At 36.2% G+C, this 13,460-nt stretch overlaps 1 protein-coding gene across 1 annotated transcript; it reads left to right on the plus strand.

Annotated features, from left to right (window-relative positions):
* Nucleotides 1–180: 180 nt before the first annotated feature.
* Nucleotides 181–12,977, plus strand: LOC132556892 (isoamyl acetate-hydrolyzing esterase 1 homolog). The gene is made up of 6 exons (XM_060221346.1): nucleotides 181–273; nucleotides 2,661–2,716; nucleotides 3,587–3,803; nucleotides 4,210–4,297; nucleotides 8,997–9,115; nucleotides 12,810–12,977. The coding sequence occupies exons 1-6, from the start codon at nucleotides 190–192 to the stop codon at nucleotides 12,975–12,977; spliced, it is 732 nt and encodes a 243-aa protein (XP_060077329.1). The 5' UTR covers nucleotides 181–189.
* The last annotated feature ends 483 nt before the right edge of the window (nucleotides 12,978–13,460 follow it).

Here is a 13,460-nt window from a genome sequence, read left to right on the forward strand (position 1 = left end):
ACGGGGTAAATATTTCGTTGCTGTTTGATTGGTCAATACTTAATTAATTAAAATAAACTCAGAAAATCGGTCCTGGTGTGTTGCGGTAATTTTTTGCAATATATCATGTACTGTGAGATCATATATACAATGTAAAGCTTCGATATACAACGCCCATTTTCTACAGGTGTCGGGGTCACAAATCTTAAGATGGCTTGTCAGCGAAACACAGCAACTGTTTCACAATCCACCACGTGGCCAAAGGTTGTGCTTTTTGGCGACTCTATTACACAGGTATGCGTTAATCAACGGGTAACGCGTGAGGGCAACGCAACATGCAATTATTCTGAAATCTGGAATAGACGTAAAATTTAATGAAAAGGAGCAGGTCTTGTCTGAAGACCGCGACACAAGACGCAGATACATAGATATTATATTAGATCACCTGTAGTTTATAAAGGAAAATGACATTTTAGCACGATTTGTATATCTGTTTTGCATTAGATCAAATGTGGTAAGACTTTATTAGCATGTGATGACAGCTTTATGTCATGCACGTGTTGACCCAGACTGACCCCCAGGGGTAGTGGGCGTGGCCAAAAAAGGTCACAAAATGAGATTTAAAAAATCTTCCCATTTCCCGAAGAATCAACCCTGTGCATGAATGGAAGGGTCCTAAAGATACTTTACCAAAGTTGTAAATTTCATAACCCAGGGTCTTCCATTTGGTCTTAGGAAGGGGGTAAAGTTCACTTTATTTTATATAGGAAAATGGCATTTTGAGTATAATTTGTATATCTTTCATTGGAAATTAAAACTTTGTTAGAATTGTTAGTATAATTGTATAAGATGATAGTTAGATGCTATTACATACTGACAATGACTGACATCCAGGGGATGATGGGCATGGCTAAAAAAGGGTCATATTGACTGAAATCTCAAAAATCTTCTTAATACCCAATTATGGTAGGATCACATACTCTTCATAAATGGAAGGGTCTTATGTTGCTTTAATTACTGTGGCTGACCATAAGGGGCTGTTGGCTTGATCAAAAAGGATAAAAAGGTCCAAATAGGATCAAATTTTAAAACTCTTTTCAATAACAAAATATTGTAGAATCAATTATTCTTCATAAATGGATTAGTCCGAGTGTAAACTTCTTTCCCAATACAAATAGCGTTTTTCATTTTCTCTTTTCTATATTGCACATTAATTCCAGTCGTTTCACTTAGTACGTCACTCAGGTAACCGTTTAGACTGGGATCTTGCACTATATATAATATCTAACTATAAATCAGATTTATTAATGCAGGCCCAAAATTTTGATAGCCACCGCAGTCTTTCAATGCATACACAATGATTTATTACTGAGAGGAGATACTTTTGACTGAGGTGTTAAAGATCTGAAGTGAGAAGTACTATAAAGGTAATGACTGGCTCACTACAAATGAATGACAATTGAAAGGTCACCGGCAATGAAGATAAAAAAATAATTTTTCATGAAAAATCATTAGATAATGTCTTTAAAAAGTGATCAGTGAATTGTGTATTAATGCACAGATAGCACTATTTCTACCTGGAAACACATGAGGAAGTTGAAATTCTGGAGTTGTTTCCTTTCTGAAAATCAACGATTCTCATTGGTCAGTCATTTGTGATGTCAATTCCGCCACTAGACACATACTCATTAGTAGTGTTTATAAAGACTTTGTACATTAAATTAGTTATATTTGATTAAATAAGCATGCCTAGCACTATGAAATGACTAAGAAGTAAAGTTAGTTACTAGACCATAACAGTTTGACCTTTAAAGTAGCTAACAATGTCCAGTGATGATGATTTGGATGATGGATTGCATCCTAGCTTGGTCAATGCCGGCAAAAAAATATAGGCAAACAGTATTTTGATGAATGATAAGGAAAATTTAACTTAATTTTGTTCACTGCACATCTGTATTTACATTTAAGTGAGAACTTTCATGTAGCTGAAAACAATATCATTGTATATAAATTTGTTTGTTTTGTGATTTTCTTCTTGTACTCAATTCAGTGTTGGAAACTATCTTCTCACTTTTTTTCAGATTCTGTTTTTAAAAATAAAATTGTTGTAACCTTAACATAAAGTGTTTGTTTAATGCAATATTCATCACATTATTCATTACTGTTAAGTCTCAAATGCCCTTGGCTACCTAAGTACAACACACCTAACCGCCAGGAAAATCACCTGGATAAGGCAGTAGGATGGCCAGCTTTTCCTGTATTACAATAAGGAATGAATTCTTGTCTCATATTTATAGCCCACCATCACCATCATTGAAAATATTTTAAACGGTTAGAATTATGAGCAAAGGATGGCGGTTTGATGGTATGCACATATTGACCCTGACTAACCCCCACGGGTTGATGGTTGGGACCAAAGGGGCCAAATTGACTCCAATTTCAAGAATCTTCGACTCTACACCCAGGTATGGTGGATTCAAATGCTTTTTATGGATGGAAGTGTCTGAAGGTGCTTTACTGAAATGGGTCTCACATTCTTCCTTTTTAAACAATCTTTGTAGAATCTTCGAGTCTTTACAACTTTTCAGGTCAGACCTATTTTAGATAATATAACTGACTACAGCACAGATGGAAATACTTCAATTTATAATTAACAAGACTCTGTGCTCTTGTATTTGTAGTTCAGTTTCTCCAATGATGGGTGCTGGGGAAGCATGCTTGCAGATCTGTTACAAAGGTAAGTTCAGAGATTTGAATTATTTCTTTACTTTAACTGTGATATGCGAGTTGCCTTACTTTGAATACCTGCGTTTATGGATAAAAGATTGTTTATGTAGTAGCATGTGGTTTAGGGAATATTAGATTGTGTCCCATTTAACATCGTATATATTTCATGACGGGACATTAATATTATGAAGAGTATGTTAAGTGATTGAGAAAAATCAAAACTAGTCAAAATTCTTTAAAACCAGATTGGGAGGCGTTCTAGCCCATTCTGTAAATTTTTCATATCTCTGGAAAATTTTTGGGGAGAGCATATTGCCGTTGTCTCGTCTGTCTGACTTTCCGTCCGTCTTTTCATGTCTGGAGCATAACTTTGCCCACAGTAAGTAAGGATCATGAAACTTAGTGTATAAAACATTGATCATACTAAACCAATGTGCTGTGTACCAAATGAGGGCCTTCGACCCCTCAGTTAGAGGTTTTTTTTGCCCTTTGTTAAAAATATTGTCTCCAGAGCATAAATTTGCTTGCATTTAATTTAGGATAATCAAACTTGGTGTGTACAGTAATAATCTGACGACAATATGCAGTGTACCATTGTTAGGGCCTGCAAACCTTTAATTACAGGGTTATTGCCCTTTGTTAAAATTTTGTGTCTTGAACAGCACTTTGCCTGCATGAAACTAGAATATTGAAATGTGATGTATATGTCAGTCATACAAAAACTGTGATGTAATTTGTTTGCAGTGTTTTCCTGTTTAGATGAATGCAATTTTACCAGAATGTACAGGCACCTCTTTCAAGCATACATCATGTTCCTTTTTTGATAGGGAATTTAAAAAGAAATAAGAGCATAAATGAAATAAATGTTGATGTTTGGCAGAAAGTGTGATGTTATCAACAGAGGGTTTTCTGGGTATAATTCCCGATGGTGTGTAAAGATTCTATCAAAAGTATTTGAAGAATTTGCCAGTAGTGATGTTGCCATGGTGACCATTTTCCTTGGTGCCAATGATTCGAATTTGCCAGCCAACAGCCATCAACATGTGCCAGCAGAGGAGTACAAGTCACACTTAATTAGCATGGTAGAGAAGCTGCAGGTATAATCATGAATTTCTTTCATTGTGATACATATATTGTTATGTTGTAATAAAGAACCATTTAGGGACAGTTATTCAATATCAAACCTGAGTACACAATCTACCTTATCTGTTTATTTTAAGTTAACTTTTGTTAAATCTTGTGGAAATATGATTCAATTTTAATAAAACTTTTATTTCATTTTTGAGGTAATTGAATTCAAATGTTTAAAATCTTAAAGCAATTTATGAATAACCAAGAAGCCCGGGTTTGAAACCTGTGACTTTAAAGTAGGTCAGGGTAATTCATTTGAACAAACTTGGAAGACCTTACCATCCCAGTAACCAATATCATGACCCTGCACCTATTTATTTGAGGAAAATGATGAATGAATTATGACTTTTCTTCTCTTTTTTTTTGTGTTAGATGTGTGGTATCCCTAGAGAAAAAATTCTGCTCATCACACCTCCTGCCTGTGATGTGGTCGCTTGGGGAGCAGACTGTAGTCTAAACGGTAATAAAAGATAATTAATCGGTATCATTGATCTGTCTACATTTTATCCTACTGGTACAAGATAATCTGTATCATTGATCTGTCTACATTTTGACCTACTGATATCATTCTGTATCATTGATCTGTCTACATTTTGACCTACTGATATCAATCTGTATCATTGATCTGTCTACATTTTGACCTACTGATACAAGATAATCTGTATCATTGATCTGTCTACATTTTATCCTACTGGTACAAGATAATCTGTATCATTGATCAGTCTACATTTTGACCTACTGGTACAAGATAATCTGTATCATTGATCTGTCTACATTTTGACCTACTGGTACAAGATAATCTGTATCATTGATCTGTCTACATTTTGACCTACTGATATCAATCTGTATCATTGATCTGTCTACATTTTGACCTACTGATATCATTCTGTATCATTGATCTGTCTACATTTTGACCTACTGATATCAATCTGTATCATTGATCAGTCTACATTTTGACCTACTGGTACAAGATAATCTGTATCATTGATCTGTCTACATTTTGACCTACTGGTACAAGATAATCTGTATCATTGATCTGTCTACATTTTGACCTACTGATATCAATCTGTATCATGGATCTGTCTACATTTTGACCTACTGATATCATTCTGTATCATTGATCTGTCTACATTTTGACCTACTGATATCAATCTGTATCATTGATCTGTCTACATTTTGACCTACTGATACAAGATAATCTGTATCATTGATCTATCTACATTTTGACCTACTGATACAAGATAATCTGTATCATTGATCTGTCTACATTTTGACCTACTGATATCAATCTGTATCATTGATCTGTCTACATTTTGACCTACTGATACAAGATAATCGGTATCATTGATCTGTCTACATTTTGACCTACTGATACAAGATAATCTGTATCATTGATCTGTCTACATTTTGACCTACTGATACAAGATAATCTGTATCATTGATCTGTCTACATTTTATCCTACTGGTACAAGATAATCTGTATCATTGATCTGTCTACATTTTGACCTACTGATATCAATCTGTATCATTGATCTGTCTACATTTTGACCTACTGATACAAGATAATCTGTATCATTGATCTGTCTACATTTTGACCTACTGGTACAAGATAATCTGTATCATTGATCAGTCTACATTTTGACCTACTGATACAAGATAATCTGTATCATTGATCTGTCTACATTTTGACCTACTGGTACAAGATAATCTGTATCATTGATCTGTCTACATTTTGACCTACTGATACAAGATAATCTGTATCATTGATCTGTCTACATTTTGTTGACCTACTGATATCAATCTGTATCATTGATCTGTCTACATTTTGACCTACTGGTACAAGATAATCTGTATCATTGATCTGTCTACATTTTGACCTACTGATATCATTCTGTATCATTGATCTGTCTACATTTTGACCTACTGATATCAATCTGTATCATTGATCTGTCTACATTTTGACCTACTGATACAAGATAATCAGTATCATTGATCTGTCTACATTTTGACCTACTGATACAAGATAATCTGTATCATTGATCTGTCTACATTTTGACCTACTGGTACAAGATAATCTGTATCATTGATCTGTCTACATTTTGACCTACTGGTACAAGATAATCTGTATCATTGATCTGTCTACATTTTTACCTACTGATATCAATCTGTATCATTGATCTGTCTACATTTTGACCTACTGTTACAAGATAATCTGTATCATTGATCTGTCTACATTTTGACCTACTGATATCATTCTGTATCATTGATCTGTCTACATTTTGACCTACTGATATCAATCTGTATCATTGATCTGTCTACATTTTGACCTACTGTTACAAGATAATCTGTATCATTGATCTGTCTACATTTTGACCTACTGATATCATTCTGTATCATTGATCTGTCTACATTTTGACCTACTGATATCATTCTGTATCATTGATCTGTCTACATTTTGACCTACTGATATCAATCTGTATCATTGATCTGTCTACATTTTGACCTACTGTTACAAGATAATCTGTATCATTGATCTGTCTACATTTTGACCTACTGATATCATTCTGTATCATTGATCTGTCTACATTTTGACCTACTGATATCATTCTGTATCATTGATCTGTCTACATTTTGACCTACTGATATCAATCTGTATCATTGATCTGTCTACATTTTGACCTACTGTTACAAGATAATCTGTATCATTGATCTGTCTACATTTTGACCTACTGATATCATTCTGTATCATTGATCTGTCTACATTTTGACCTACTGATATCATTCTGTATCATTGATCTGTCTACATTTTGACCTACTGATATCAATCTGTATCATTGATCTGTCTACATTTTGACCTACTGTTACAAGATAATCTGTATCATTGATCTGTCTACATTTTGACCTACTGATATCATTCTGTATCATTGATCTGTCTACATTTTGACCTACTGATATCATTCTGTATCATTGATCTGTCTACATTTTGACCTACTGATATCAATCTGTATCATTGATCTGTCTACATTTTGACCTACTGTTACAAGATAATCTGTATCATTGATCTGTCTACATTTTGACCTACTGATATCATTCTGTATCATTGATCTGTCTACATTTTGACCTACTGATATCATTCTGTATCATTGATCTGTCTACATTTTGACCTACTGATATCAATCTGTATCATTGATCTGTCTACATTTTGACCTACTGATATCATTCTGTATCATTGATCTGTCTACATTTTGACCTACTGATATCAATCTGTATCATTGATCTGTCTACATTTTGACCTACTGATATCATTCTGTATCATTGATCAGTCTACATTTTGACCTACTGATACAAGATAATCTGTATCATTGATCTGTCTACATTTTGACCTACTGATACAAGATAATCTGTATCATTGATCTATCTACATTTTGACCTACTGATACAAGATAATCTGTATCATTGATCTATCTACATTTTGACCTACTGATACAAGATAATCTGTATCATTGATCTGTCTACATTTTGACCTGCTGATACAAGATAATCTGTATCATTGATCTGTCTACATTTTGACCTACTGATACAAGATAATCTGTATCATTGATCTATCTACATTTTGACCTACTGATACAAGATAATCTGTATCATTGATCTGTCTACATTTTGACCTACTGATACAAGATAATCTGTATCATTGATCTGTCTACATTTTGACCTACTGATACAAGATAATCTGTATCATTGATCTGTCTACATTTTGACCTACTGATACAAGATAATCTGTATCATTGATCTATCTACATCTTGACCTACTGATACAAGATAATCTGTATCATTGATCTGTCTACATTTTGACCTACTGGTACAAGATAATCTGTATCATTGATCTATCTACATTTTGACCTACTGATACAAGATAATCTGTATCATTGATCTGTCTACATTTTGACCTGCTGATACAAGATAATCTGTATCATTGATCTGTCTACATTTTGACCTACTGATACAAGATAATCTGTATCATTGATCTATCTTCAAAGTGTAGCTTAATTGACTACATTGCTACCATTTTGAATATTTTTTTGTTGGTAGATAATTTGTTTATCAATTCTTGTCACACCTTGTTGACCTTACTTATGATTATAGTACAGGTGAAAAAGTTGGTCGATCCTAAACTATCTGGTACACTACACACATCAGTGCTAGTACGCTCCACAGTAGTCATTTGCTTGATGAAAGTGATCGTGTAGATCTTGTAGACACTACATACATCAGTGCTAGAACGCTCCACACTGGTCATTTGTCTGATGAAGGTGACTGTGTAGTCATCGAAACATCAAACTCTAATCTTAAACTGCTTGTGTTTTAAGAACTATAAGATGACTGTAGTCTTTGTTAAAATTTCATGTGGATAGCAAAACTTCTACTGGTTGTGTTTTGAGAACTACTATTCTATTGACATTACCAACCTGAATGAAATGTTCAAAATTAATACAATGCATTCGTTTAAGCTAGGATAATGAAACTTGGTGTATACATTATTATACATAGAGGATAGAGTGTCATATTCAGGGTCTGCAATCCCTTCATTACAGAGTGATATATAGTCTTCTTTGTAAAAATTTCATGTGGATAGCAAAACTTTGCCTTGATTTAAGCTAGGATAATGAAACTTGGTGGTGTATGCATTAGTCATACTAAGAGGGTGTATGGTATACAAAATTCAATATAACCAATAAGATAGTTGCCACTGATGGGTTTAACACTGCACTGCTTATAAGTTAAGAATCACTTGTGCTTATTATGCTGAACGTGTTCCCGAGGCCAGGATGTTACCCAACACTGATTTTCTGCCGAATGGTTAATGCCAACCATAGGCTTTGATTTCTGTTATTCCGATGGACAATTTTCTTCTGATTAATATTTCTGGTTCATACTTTTTGGAAGAAAAATGAATAAAATTTTAAAGATATGCAAAAAGGATTAATATAAAGATATTTGAAGCTATGATATCTTTGTTAAGAAAACTGTTGAATTAATCAACAAACATAAGTAAACATGATAATAGGAATTTAATAGAAGATTTTGTGAGGAAAAACTTTAGGAATAGCTGTTAGTGCAGTATTTCTTTAATATTTACTGACACTTAAACAATGTTTCAGGTCGTCAATGTCATAAGTGCAACAAAACTGCTGGGCTGTATGCCAGTCTGTGTAAAGAATCAGCTACTGAAATGGGTACAGGATGTGTTGATCTTTACACAGAAATGATGAAACTTCAGGTAAATCATCTTAAAAGATTTTTAAATATGTTCTAGTCAGGACTCCACTCATATTGTCAGATACTATCTAGTTACATGATCAGGACACTCATTAGTAACATTCATAGGTCACATTTTAGAAACATAATGTCTGGTAGTCACTTTGTCAGGTCACCCAAACAAAATATTTTTAGATCACACTTCAATCAGACTGTCAACCTCAAGCTGAATTCTACTTCAATGTTCAGGCAACAACTATCACACTCCACTTCCATTGTCAGACTTTCTAGTCAGGTCACACTCCACTTACATTGTCAGACTGTCTAGGTCAGGTTACACTCCACTTACATTATCAGACTGTCTAGGTCAGGGCACACTCTACTTACATTGTCAGACTGTCTAGGTCAGGTCACACCCCACTTCCATTGTCAGACTGTCTAGGTCAGGGCACACTCCACTTCCATTGTCAGACTGTCTAGGTCAGGTCACACTCCACTTACATTGTCAGACTGTCTAGGTCAGGTCACACCCCACTTCCATTGTCAGACTGTCTAGGTCAGGTCACACTCCACTTCCATTGTCAGACTTTCAAGGTCAGGTCACACCACACTTCCATTGTCAGACTATCTAGGTCGGGTCACACTCCTGTTCTATTGTCAGACTATCTAGGTCAGGTCACACTCCACTTCCATTGTAACTGTTTAAAGGTCAGGTCACATTCCACTTCCATTGTCTGACTGTCTAGGTCAGGTCACACCCCACTTCCATTGTCAGACTGTCTAGGTCAGGTCACACTCTACTTCCATTGTCAGACTGTCTAGGTCAGGTCACACTCCACTTCCATTGTAACTCTTTTATGGTCAGGTCACATTCCACTTCCATTGTCTGACTGTCTAGGTCAGGTCACACCCCACTTCCATTGTCAGACTGTCTAGGTCAGGGCACACTCCACTTCCATTGTCAGACTGTCTAGGTCAGGTCACACTCCACTTACATTGTCAGACTGTCTAGGTCAGGTCACACTCCACTTCCATTGTCAGACTTTCAAGGTCAGGTCACACCACACTTCCATTGTCAGACTATCTAGGTCGGGTCACACTCCTGTTCTATTGTCAGACTATCTAGGTCAGGTCACACTCCACTTCCATTGTAACTGTTTAAAGGTCAGGTCACATTCCACTTCCATTGTCTGACTGTCTAGGTCAGGTCACACCCCACTTCCATTGTCAGACTGTCTAGGTCAGGTCACACTCCACTTCCATTGTCAGACTGTCTAGGTCAGGTCACACTCCACTTCCATTGTAACTCTTTTAAGGTCAGGTCACATTCCACTTCCATTGTCTGACTGTCTAGGTCAGGTCACACCCCACTTCCATTGTCAGACTGTCTAGGTCAGGTCACACTCCAATTCCATTGTCAGACTGTCTAGGTCGGGTCACACTCCTGTTCCATTGTCAGACTGTCTAGTTCAGGTCACACTCCAATTCCATTGTCAGACTGTCTAGGTCAGGTCACACTCCTGTTCCATTGTCAGACTGTCTAGGTCAGGTCACACTCCACTTACATTGTCAGACAGTCTAGGTCAGGTCACACACCTGTTCCATTGTCAGACTTTCAAGGTCAGGTCACACTCCACTTCCATTGTCAGACAGTCTAGGTCAGGTCACACTCCTGTTCCACTGTCAGACTTTCAAGGTCAGGTAACACTCCAATTCCATTGTCAGACTATCTAGGTCAGGTCACACTCCTGTTCCATTGTCAGACTGTCTAGGTCAGGGCACATTCTACTTACATTGTCAGACTGTCTAGGTCAGGTCACACTCCTGTTCCATTGTCAGACTTTCAAGGTCAGGTAACACTCCACTTACATTGTCAGACAATCTAGGTCAGGTCACACTCCTGTTCCATTGTCAGACTGTCTAGGTCAGGTCACACTCCACTTACATTGTCAGACAATCTAGGTCAGGTCACACTCCTGTTCCATTGTCAGACTTTCAAGGTCAGGTAACACTCCAATTCCATTGTCAGACTTTCAAGGTCAGGTAACACTCCAATTCCATTGTCAGACTATCTAGGTCAGGTCACACCCCACTTCCATTGTCAGACTGTCTAGGTCAGGGCACACTCCACTTCCATTGTCAGACAGTCTAGGTCAGGTCACACTCCTGTTCCATTGTCAGACTTTCAAGGTCAGGTAACACTCCAATTCCATTGTCAGACTATCTAGGTCAGGTCACACTCCTGTTCCATTGTCAGACTTTCTAGTCAGGTCACACTCCACTTGTATTATCAACCTCTCTATGTCAGGACATACAAATAAAAATGAAGGAAGAGAAAGACACCAATAATTAAGATTATACTACCATGGAGTCTAGGTTCTCAGCAATCTCCTGTTTGTTTGTAGGATGCTGTAAAATATGTATTATGATACCATGTTGTCAGAGGCTAGGATCTGAGGGATTCTCCTGGGTGTATAGGTTTGTAGGGTACAGCAGATACATGTATTATGATACCATGTCGTCGGAGGCTAGGATCTGAGGAATTCTCCTGGGGTATAGGTTTGTAGGGTACAGCAGATACATGTATTATGATAACATGGCGTCGGAGGCTAGATACATGTATTATGATAACATGTCGTCGGAGGCTAGGATCTGAGGGATTCTCCTGGGTGTATAGGTTTGTAGGGTACAGCAGATACATATATTATGATAACATGGCGTCGGAGGCTAGATACATGTATTATAATAACATGTCGTCGGAGGCTAGGATCTGAGGGATTCTCCTGGGTGTATAGGTTTGTAGGGTACAGCAGATACATGTATTATGATAACATGGCGTCAGAAGCTAGATACATGTATGATGATAACATGTCGTCGGAGGCTAGGATCTGAGATTCTCCTGGGTGTATTGGTTTGTAGGGTACAGCAGACACATGTATTATGATACAATGTCATCGGAGGCTAGGATCTGAGGGATTCTCCTGGGTGTATAAGTTTGTAGGGTACAGCAGACACATGTATTATGATAACATGTCGTCGGAGGCTAGGATCTGAGGGATTCTCCAGGGTGTATAGGTTTGTTTAATACAGCAGATAATAGCTGTAGGGTACTGTTCATTTGTTCGTCTTTATACACTTTTAAATGACTTGAAGGTCCTGCATCAAAGGTGAGAATAGAACCCTCTTTTTGGGTGCATGGCTAGATGAACCTGTAGCTAGGTATAACTAAAGGACTTTAATAAGTGGATTAAATTAAATGACCTAGAGCAAGTTTATGGTCATAAGATTTTATGTTGAAGTCATATTTATAGGAAGTTGACGTTGACTTTAAATTTTACCGTTGTTAGTTGGATAAGAGCCAAGATACACAGGACAGGGTTTCTGTTCTTACTAACAGTGCAGTTATACTGGGTATTTTTCAGCCAAGGACAGGATAGTATTAATGAGCTTCATTGAAGGAATTTACCTGTCACAACAACCTATCATAGTGAAAGATGCATTGTCCAAAATCACATTACAGATTAAGAAATTTCACCTTTACTTTACTGTTAATTGGATTTCATTAATCAGTTGGGTTATGTATAAGTTTTTCTACATAAAACTTAATTTCTCTCAGCATACTTATTAGTTTAATCTTGATGATATGGAGGAGCAAGGACACATAAGACAAATAATTATGTATAATTCTTGTTTATTTTAAAATCTGTTTTTAACAGGACTGGCAGCAACTTTTGAATGATGGTCTTCATTTGTCAACTCGGGGATCAGAGTTGCTCTTCAATCTGATGAAACCATTTGTTGTGAAACTAACCTCAGAGATTGAAGCCAAATTTCCTGATTGGAAGGATGTTGACAATACTAATCCAGATGCATCATTATGTTAATGTAAACTAAAAAATGTGTTAATGGTTATGTATGTCAGGAACATCACTTTCATTGATACCTTGAGTGTCACATTGCATTAAATGGTCACTAATTAATGATATGCAAATCACATCTAGTGTTTATCTAATGACCATTCTCTGAAACTATATCAATTGTTTACTAAATATACCATTATAAATAGTTGTTTACTAAACATACCTTTATACATGGTTGTTTACTAAACATAACTTTATAAATGGCTATTTACTAAACATAACTTTATAAGTAATGATGGCTGTCCTAACCCTCATTTTTTGATATGGGAATATTACCTGATAAATTTTGTTGCCTTATGAGTTGATTTATTTCTACAATGACACTTGTAAGGTCAAGCAACCTAGAGAGTCAGGATAACCTATAACCATCATGTTTTGTATGTCGTCGTCAGCCATGCATAAACTTTTCATTCATACGGCTTCTTCTTCATAAACAAAAGGCTAAGG

The sequence above is a fragment of the Ylistrum balloti genome, unplaced genomic scaffold (assembly GCF_031769215.1).
Source record: "Ylistrum balloti isolate Yb309-2 unplaced genomic scaffold, AGI_CSIRO_Ybal_v1 Utg370598, whole genome shotgun sequence".
Classification (NCBI taxonomy): domain Eukaryota; kingdom Metazoa; phylum Mollusca; class Bivalvia; order Pectinida; family Pectinidae; genus Ylistrum; species Ylistrum balloti.

Excerpts from the sequence above, each read along its gene's own strand:
- LOC132556892 (XM_060221346.1), top strand. The coding sequence starts at position 190 with ATGGCTTGTCAGCGAAACACAGCAACTGTTTCACAATCCACCACGTGG. Across the intron at positions 274-2,660 it reads TTGGCGACTCTATTACACAG|TTCAGTTTCTCCAATGATGG; the intron begins GTATGCGTTAAT and ends TTGTATTTGTAG. Across the intron at positions 9,116-12,809 it reads CAGAAATGATGAAACTTCAG|GACTGGCAGCAACTTTTGAA; the intron begins GTAAATCATCTT and ends TGTTTTTAACAG.